The sequence below is a fragment of the Phoenix dactylifera genome, chromosome 5 (genome assembly GCF_051530095.1).
Source record: "Phoenix dactylifera cultivar Ajwa chromosome 5, Ajwa_hap1_PhDact_Kaust_v1.1, whole genome shotgun sequence".
Classification (NCBI taxonomy): domain Eukaryota; kingdom Viridiplantae; phylum Streptophyta; class Magnoliopsida; order Arecales; family Arecaceae; genus Phoenix; species Phoenix dactylifera.
Genome location: NC_143194.1, coordinates 39,461,102 through 39,470,876, shown reverse-complemented (window position 1 = coordinate 39,470,876; position 9,775 = coordinate 39,461,102). Strand labels below are relative to the sequence as shown.

Genomic DNA, 9,775 nt, shown 5'->3' with positions numbered 1-9,775 from the left:
CGAGCTCGGCCTTCGGAGCTCGGCAGCCTTCTGAGCTCGGCCTTCTTCTGTGCTCGGCCTTCTGATCTCCGCTTTCTGTGCTCGGCCTTCTGAGCTCGGCAGCCTTCTGTGCTCGGCCTTCTGAGCTCGGCAGCCTTCCGAGCTCGGCCTGAATGAGCTTGGCAGCCTTCCGAGCTCGGCCTGAATGAGCTCGGCAGCCTGCATGAGCTCAGCCTTAATGAGCTCGGCAACCTTCTAAGCTCGGCAGCCTTCTATGCTCGGCCTTCTGAGCTTGACAGCCTTCTGTGCTCGGCCTTCTGAGCTCGGCAGCCTTTTGAGCTCGGCAGCCTTTTAAGCTCGGTAGCCTGCATGAGCTCAGCAGCCTGCATGACTCGGCCTGAATGAGCTCGGCCTTGCTGTCGGATTTGGGTGCTTTAATTGTATTTGTGGGTTGATCGGATCAATCTTGGAAGCATATTGTTTATTCTTAGACTTAATTAACTCTCGCTTCATAATTGGGAATTGCTTGTAATTTACTTTAAATGGTAGATGCTCCAAAATTGGAGAAACAATCCTCTAAAGTAACTTGTTGACAATTTATGACCCAATTTCTCCCAGCTAGACAAAGCAGCTCAAGAAGGTTCATTAGTTTTCCAAGTTTTTTCTTTATTTATGCTGAATTTTTTAAAGAGTGCATGAGTTATCCTATTAAACTAAATGTCGAATACCTTCGTGTCTATTCTATTAAACTAAATGTCTAATCCCCCCCAATTACCTTCGTGTCTATTTTATGAAATCATAGATGCACCCTGTCTGACTCAAACTAAATGTCAACTTACACGTGTCTATTTATAGCAATTAATAAGAATACTTTTCGCCTTCTCCTTTCTGACCCATACGGGGGTTTAAATTTGTGATTATAAAACAGAGATCTTCGTAGTTCGAACGCTGGAGCGGTGGAGGTCATGTTTCATTTGGCCCTATCCGGTATTAGCCATTAATGGTGCTTCTGAAAATTAAAGCACCGACATCTGAGCAAGGAATGGCTTCAGCTAAATCCCAAAAATGATGTTTACAACATCCGTTCTCCTTGGAAATTTTTTAGTTATAGGCGACAAAATAAGCAATTAGATGCTGCTAGAAGGCAGACTTCAAAGCTCAAATTAATAAACTCGTGGCAATATTGCAAACTGCTATTGATTCATTAAACATAAAACAGAAATCTGATTCATCTCTTTTCCTTGGATAGCGGTATGAAACAAAAGCTACAAGCAATGTATTCTGGTATATTCTATTTTTTGTATCAATATTCTTTCTTTTCTTTGGGGACCTGAATACATGATTCGGCTGGGAAGTTCTGTAAATTCTTTATTGGAGCCTGTAATTCCTCTGAAGAATAATCAGAAGAATATGCATCATATGTTGCACTACTCTGTCCTCTGCTTTCTCGTCGATTACTAAATTGGTTGTTGTGACAAGATGCCTCAACACCATCCTATCTCATTATTTAAAGATATATATATTTCCCCAGAAGATGTTAGTAGCAAGCCCAGATGATCGGAGTCTCAAAAATTCATGTTGATTCATGTGAAAAGAGGAGAATCTTACCCTCCTCACTCACCCTGCAGGCTCGACTCAGGATGAACCTGCACGCAACAATGAGAATGCACGTCAGCCAACAAAATCAAATACAAGGCAAAGATTCGCTCCAGCAATAACAAGGCAAATGAGAAACTTCAGATGGTGCATCCATCGAATTTGATAAAGAAGATTAACGAGTTTGAAAATAAACTCTTTTTTTTTTTTTTGGAAAACAAGCCTGTAGAAATGCCCCTGTTCCAGTTCCACAAATCCTGAAGGGAGCAGGATTGAGATAGAAAATAAACATCGGTTTGGCTTTAAGGACGAAGATATGCTCCATCCTTGTACCGAATGGTTTATCATGTCTCTTCTTACCTAGACATCAAGGCTTTAAAATCTATTCCATCCTACGTAGTGTAAATTTAGAAGATAAGAAAGAGGCCTACCATGGAACCTAGTAAAAGGCAGTTGGCAGGCGGAAAACCTATGTATTTTGAAAGAATTTCATGACGAGAAATACTAATAACACCACTTTGGGCTTTTTGGACAGACCAGAGCTTTTATTTTTAAATTCTTTTGGATAAAGTAATATTACCTGAATGTTTCTGTCTTCTCTGAAGCTGCATCTTAGTTTAAATTCCCCTCTACTGGTGGTGAGCTCATCCAATATTTCAGCATCGCACACTTCATCATTGCCATCATCACTGCCCGGTTGGGATGTCTCACATTCCTATAGATAAGGTAAATTGTCATATAGGAAGTGCACGCGTAAACCTTATATGCCTGTTGCTCTAAAGAGATCTCACATTCTTAGAATAGTTCAATACCCACCGTAAATGAGAGGCTGAGATGACGATGAGGGACTCCAGCAATTTCCTCGTATTCGGCTGCGTCCAATTCCCAGAGATGAAGTGGGTGAAAGAATTTGGGGAGGATATGCTGTCTGATGATGATCAGGAGGAAGAATGGCAATGGGAATAGAATTCCTGCTATAGGTATCCACGTCACCCCAAAACACAGTAGAAGATACGCAAGTTGGAGCAGCGTGAAGATAGCTATTTGTCTAAAGGGCACCGACTCCACAAAGGATGCATGGACACCTTCCAGAACCCTGCCAAAACATTATGGGATAACCAAGAAACGCAGTTAGTATCATAATTGCAGTCAATCAACTGAAGCTACACAGTGGGAACGAGAACGAAAAATAAAGACCTTAATGGCTTTAAATATCGTTTGAGAGGTCACTATATGAGCGATGCTGAACTCCACGATATATTACGAGAGCGAGAAAAATATTTTTCAGAACTAGGCAGTACAATTACATCTTATTTCCAGAATTCTCATGCATATTTACCGTTCACATCCTTTGAGAGAAAGAAAGGAAGACCTGCCAGCTGTATGAATACTTCTTAGGTCCTAATATTTGGGATGCACCATCCAAGATTTGAACACAGAACCTCTAGGCTATATATTTACAATAACCAAACAACACATGTAATACGTGATATTGGGCAGAATCTTTGCTAGACTCCGCACTTTGGGTATGTCTTATGTTTTCAAGTTTTTTACTCGCACTTCCAGTAAATTTAATCATCCAAACTCATGTCGCACAGGATTAGCAATTGATTCCATCCGCAATTACAAGTCATCGTTGTCTAACTGCAGTGTGTAGACCCCATTATTGATCATTGTCCTAATTAAATAGATTTTTGCACCTAGGGTTCCGAGTAAATTATCAAGGGAAAAAGAAGCTAGATGAAGATAATAAACTACTCGAGCTTTACACATCCATGCATCGGAAAGAACAGATTTATTTCCTGCTCAAAAGAACTGCTAAAATAAACTTACTTGTAACGCCGGCCGGGAGTAATGAACAGAAGTAGTATTCTTTCCCAGAACTGGTTCCCAGGAAGGCTGTCAATGGCCATGTAAGCAAAATACCCCCAGAGAACTGATGTAGGTATCTTCTTGATGATGGGCATAGCTCCAAGACAAGCACCCACCAAAATGGACTGCAACAGATTGCTCAACCTTTGCTCGTTGACCCGGACCGGCAAGTGGGCATCTATGTGCCTTTCTGGATCAAATCTGTCTTTCAACTCTCCTTCACCAGGTTCATTTCTCATAACAGCATCCTTTAAATCCTGCAGCTCTCTAGCTGCTGAGATTGTCTGCAGGAAGCATGGTCTTAATAAATTAGCTTAGCAAATAGTGATGCAATGCAATGATTCATGGTCAAGCACAAAACTCAGTTCTGGTTTCCTCAGAATAACTTCACAAACACCTGGTAGCCACAATGCCCAAATTGAGAAAAAGATCACTACTTCTCCATTAGTGCTTGAATGCTTGCTATTGGGCCCATCAACTAAAGCAAGACTCGGGATCCATGAAAGAGAAAAATAAAACCAGACTCTCCAGTGGAAAAGATGACAAATGAGACAATCCATTAAGGAAAATATATAGAGAAACACATGCACAGTGCTCTGTTAAGTTACACAAAAATATATAAGTTTACCAGTAATCATATATAAGTTTCTGTAATCTGCAACAATGTAACAAAGGGAAGATGTGGAAATGTGTAATAGTATGAGTCATATTGGCTAAGTGACACCTCTCGAACAGAATTATGTTCAGACAACAGAAGAATAGGCCTAACAGCAGTCATACATTTAAAAGACTGTCCGCGAATCAGAAGCATACTTATGGCTTCCGAATGTTTTGGTTAAAGGCATAAAACTATTGTTTCCACCAGGTATAAAGAAAAGCTTGCACATGTATGAGAACTTACAGTATGTCCATCGTCCATTTCTATGAAAACATCTTGCATTTTGCCATATATCTCCAAATTGCTAGCTCTCCGTTTAATGCTCTCTTTTGCACTTTGAACCATCTTCTTGCGAATTAACTGAAAAGATGAAGTGTAAAAACTCAGATGGAGTATGGACCAAAACTGCAGGAGCCAGAGCTCCAGAACACTTTCACTAACCTGCTTCTTGAGAACGGCAAGACTCTTGGTATGCATAGGTGACTGTGGAAGAACACCATTTGAAGGGGGAATTCCAAGCAACCCACAAATCAGAACCTGAATTTGTAAATTTAGAATACAAAAACCATCACATGTCTATTCATATGGATAAAGAAACCAAGCTAAATGGTCATATACCATGAATCCAAGGACAAAAATGTCATAATGGTAGGCAGAGGGGTTTTTAAGATTAAACTCCTTCTGCTGTGCCATCTGTGAAGCAACACTGTGGTCAAAAAAGTAGAGGCCCGCAACCATGAAAGCAGGTATTATGGCAGCAAATATGTAGACTGCAGGAACCGATAGCATATCCTGCATCACAACCAGCAAAAAACTCAGTAAGTCGAAGTTTGTAAAATTAGTCAGCACAAGTTCCAATTGTAAAAAAACAGGAGATTGGGAATTTTGGAGGATCTTGTCCTTGCACATCATTTGGGGAGTTTGGCATGTGTGTGTGTGTGTGAGAGAGAGAGAGAGAGAGAGAGAGCAAGCAAGCAAATTAATGAAAGGATTAATGTTCCATAAAAAGAATAACGCAATCACCGGATAAGTTCTTTATCAAGGAATATACACATATCCTATTACTATAAAAGATGCACAACCACAGTACAGACCCATGCAGCCATGCTTAGAGAACAAGATGACTTTTCATTGGAAGTGCACTACGCGAATCTTCAAAATCCTTACTACAGGTAAAAAAGTGTTTCAAACCTCAAACTCCCACAGTACACAGACTATCATGATTAGTAACATTTGTCCTTTGGGATATCAAACTTTGGTATTTGAAAACCTCTACCCATGCATTGCTTTCTGTCACAAGAATCACGAAGTACAATAATACTTGCTCCAACATCTAGCTGCCTCTGGGGCCAACTATACAGCAACATTCCATAGATTAATTATCCTTTATATAAGTAATTTCTATGTACATATGTATGCATGGACGTGAGCTTGTGATGTATTATAAGTTCTTTCAGAGCTATCTCATAAATTAATTTCTCATCTAGGTGCATCAACAGAAATCTCTAATTTAACTGGAACATGAATTCTCACAAATGGCTAGACAAATAACAATTTGCTTAGTATGTCGCCATTACCCCGTACCAACAATATAATAGACCTGATATTGGTGTCTAGGTATAGTTTCATTCTGATGGTCGAGCCCATTATTGATCCAATGATCCCTACATTCAGACGGTATCATAAGTTTGTCTGTGAGATACAACTCAAACTCTAAAAACAGCAAAATTCATATTATCAAATAACCTAAACTGTAAAAGTAAAACCATTTGAACAACCAGAATTGCTAATTTAATTGACAGAGCTAGGGCACCTCATGACAAGATAGCATAGCTAGAATTTTGTTACCTTAGCAACAGTCCAGTGGTGCAAGGAATTGGATTCCCAAGGAAGAGGACTAAAAAGCCTTCTTGGAACTCCAGAAGGGACTTTGCTTGGGACTGCAAATGACAATGCTGTCCAGACCAGGACCATCAGGGGAACCCCGTAGTCAGCAATGAAACTTCTAAACCACCCTGCATGAAATCCCCGGTATTCACATAGAGAAAAACTTAAGTGGAAATCAAGAAATCTAGATATTATACAAACCCGTGCCATATCTCCATCCCCTTGCCCTTCTGCTCTTTAATGCAGTATACAACAGGCCAATGGCAAATATAATCCCCAGCAGACCATTTATATAAAGCCACTGAAACTGGTAACGTGGTAGAGCTCCATCTTCACCTTCAGGTATATTAAATTCATTTACCATTCCCTGCAGGTGAAGTTCAAACAAGTTCAATATGTAATATTAATGTCTTCATTGGGGGATGTGGATAACAAATCAAATTATATCAAGAATGCACCTTAATAGCTTCTTGAACGAAGAGAACCGTGATCAACATCCCAAAAAGTTCTCCTGCAACCCTTGTAAATCTAGTAATAACAGCTGAAGCATTAAAAATTGCTAGAAGAAATAGCATACAAGCAGTCCAGAGGCAAACCCTGTGCAAAGTAAAGGAAAGGAAATTAGATCAAACAGTCTAAGAAAAAAGACAAAAAGAAACAAACAGAACAAGCTCCTGTCTGGAATGCAGTACCATGCTGCCCAAGCCAAATATAGATGCTCGCCTAGATCTTCCCGTCCTTTGGCAAATTTGTATAAGTATGTGTACATTATCACAGTGGGTTCTGCAACACCTACAATCAACAGGGGCTGCCCACCAAGTATTGAATGTATGATGCCACAGATAGCAGTTGAAGCCAAGGCTTCCACCGTGCTTAGTTTGCCATCTATAACAGGTTAATAGTTTAATTCTCAGAACTCTTGACATCATTCTAAAGCAACTGAAAGATGGAAGATTAAAGCTGACAGCTTCGTTACAGATATACTTTGGAGAGGATCATTAATTTATCAACAGTAAGAAGAGCACCAACCAGTGTCACTACTTAGTTGCTCTCCGAATGCAATGACTGGAAGCGCAGATGCGAAAAAGATAAACATTGTTGGGGCCAATATCCTGACAAATGATAAATACAAGAAATATCAGGATCACAACCAATTAGTACCTATTTCATGCAGAGAAGAAGTCATGACCGTACTTGATGCCTGAAGTAAATCCACTAATCCAGTCTTGCCTATAGCACTGTGCTCTTCCTTTGACATCCTTGGCGATCCCCCTGAAGGGAGCTCTAATGTGATCCATTCCTGATATAAAAGTCATACAAACATGAGGTATGGCAAAGATGGGGTCATATGAAAATTCAAAAGAAGCCTCAAAAGGCAAATCCTTAAAACAGGAAGCTTTTCACTGTCACAAAAACTTGTGATTTTCATTTCAAGCTTCTCGATCATGGTTGCATTTATAATGTTTTTAAGAAAACAAGGTACACAAGCATATTCAGAAATGTTACACAGTATACCTGATAAAAAGTGCTCAAGTCTAGTATTCTAAATAAAATAATGATGCCATATAACTTAAAAATTACACCAAAAAAATTGTAATATTTTCACAAAATTAGAGCTTCAATCATTTGAAATAGCACTATAATACACAAAGAAACTAAACATATATATACTCAAGAGACAGTAACATCTTAGTGTTTTTCTTAAACAAAGGAAAGACTACAAATCCTAAAATATCCATGTAAATTAAGAAAGTACAGCGGCATGAAGGTTGTTGTAACCCTAATACGATTTCTGCTAACTGATTTTAGCTGCTACAGTGGAAAAGAGAATTATGAAGATGGCAGACAGCTATAAGTTTAAAACAACCAGTAAATAAAAAATCCCTTCGCCTAATGATAAAACAGCTGCAAAAATGCCCCGGTGACTACGGGGTTCTCTTAGTTAAAACCGTTCATCACGAAAAAAGGAGGTCAGAGCAAGCAGTGTAAAATAATATATTGGAGAAAAAAATGAAGATTGATACTTATGAAATAACTAAATATCTGATTTTAAAAGATTAAAAAAAAAGACGCAGATGTAATTTTAATACTATGCAAAGAACTGGACCAAAAAAAGTTTCGCTGCTGCAACCATGTTCTGCTACTGTGAAACCGATTGAAGATTTCTTTAGTTTTCAAATTTATAAAAAAATGTTTCTGGTACCAGGACATGGGAACGCGTAGAACAGAAAATCATTTTTTGGAGAATAAATTAAATCAAACACCAAATAAAAAAAACCGTAATGCCTATGCTAGCAAATCGAGATATCTACGAACCATCATCGAGGAATAAAACAACAAAACCAACTCACGGGGTATAAACTAATCTATTTATAGATCTGAAATCAAGCAACCGTGAATCTGCTCCATCCAAGAACAGTGACAATAGAACCATGTAGGACAAAGAACATCAGAGACACCACCAGAAAAAACATTCGATACATTCATGCAATCAACACTGAGTTCATGAAATAAAATCTCAGAAACAGAAATCAATCAGCTCCAGAGAACAGCAGTGAAAATCTCGTCAAACATAAAGTAATATATTTATTCATAGCTCTTAATATTCAGAATTAGTACAAGATTCTTTGTTCAACAAAAGTGGGAAAAAAGAGAGAGAACAAAGAGAACAAAAACGATCACAGAAAATTTCATTGAAATAACCGGTAAACATAAACCGCACCCTGTTTCACCAGAGAGAATACCATTGTACAGATTCAAGAACAGAATCAATTGAACGGACATACAGAATTTTTGCAAAAGAATAAAAAACGTTATAAAAAGAGACATCTAAACACGATATTTTCGACACCAGAGCGCCCGGATGTAAAACTTAACACCAAGAAAATAATCATAGCAGAAATCCAAGAAAAGAAATAGAAAATTCGAGAAGCCATTTGTAATCACAGAAAACACTATCATCCTTTATTTCCGTACACGAAACACCGCCTCCCGGCTTCTTGATATCCGGGCAACTCGATTTGATATCAAAAAATACGCGACAACATAATATAAAAAATCGAAACAAGATTCAGGGAAACAAGAACGAAACAAGAACGAAACAAGAACAGAGATTCTTTTTTTAAATAAAAAGAAAGAGAATAAGACGAAAGATAAAAGAAAAAGATCTCCGATACCAGCAACGTCGCTGCTCTGCGAGAGAGGGAGAGAGAGGAGGAGGAGCTCCAAGAAAAGCTCCTCGTCCCCTCAGAGACGAATGCCGGCCAGAAGCCTAGCAAACGGAGGAAGGAGTCGGGTAAATAGAGCCGCTCAACGGACACAGGCGGCGTCGAGAGGACCGTCGAGAAGCCCTCCGGAGTGCTCCACAGAACGCGGAGATTCAAAGATGGGAAGGGAGGAGGTGGGCTCTAGTTTCCGCCCGCTCCTCGTGGTTCATAAAAGAACCTACCCCGCGATTGGCCTTCAGACACGTGTCCAGATCGGAGCGATCGGGACCGCTTGGTGATTCCCAACCCCCCGCGGCTTTCCCTCCCTTGCATGCGGGCGCGGACGAAGGAGATCCCGTGTGCTCCTCATACACCGAAACGCCGTGCAGACCAACTCGTTTGACTCTTTTGTACTGAAAAAGTCGGGGCGGCGGCCCAGCGGCCCGCCGATCCGCGAGAATTTTATTTGATTTATTTACAAAAAGTTGTACTGTTGGCTCTGCTTAAAAGCACTATGAAATCACCACCGTCCATCTTGGGTTTTGGCGTGTGGGGCCCACATTTATTCGTACCGGTG

General features: G+C 39.7%; 1 protein-coding gene across 2 annotated transcripts; it reads right to left on the bottom strand.

Moving 5' to 3' along the window:
• Positions 1-1,160: 1,160 nt before the first annotated feature.
• On the bottom strand, positions 1,161-9,401 carry LOC103708796 (boron transporter 4-like). 2 transcript variants are annotated; one of them, XM_008793881.6, is made up of 14 exons: positions 9,169-9,401; positions 7,187-7,292; positions 7,022-7,104; positions 6,685-6,877; positions 6,451-6,589; positions 6,194-6,359; positions 5,954-6,120; positions 4,724-4,897; positions 4,547-4,642; positions 4,349-4,465; positions 3,409-3,731; positions 2,392-2,671; positions 2,156-2,290; positions 1,161-1,625 (listed from the first exon to the last, which is right to left on the bottom strand). In XM_008793881.6, exons 2-14 carry the CDS (start codon positions 7,288-7,290, stop codon positions 1,593-1,595), a joined length of 2,010 nt encoding a protein of 669 aa, XP_008792103.3. In that variant the 5' UTR covers positions 7,291-7,292; positions 9,169-9,401; the 3' UTR covers positions 1,161-1,592. The 2 variants fall into 2 exon arrangements, with proteins under 2 accessions (XP_008792103.3, XP_008792104.3); XM_008793882.6 differs by lacking the exon at positions 7,022-7,104 and having other exon boundaries at positions 7,154-7,292; positions 9,169-9,302.
• Between the last annotated feature and the right edge of the window lie 374 nt (positions 9,402-9,775).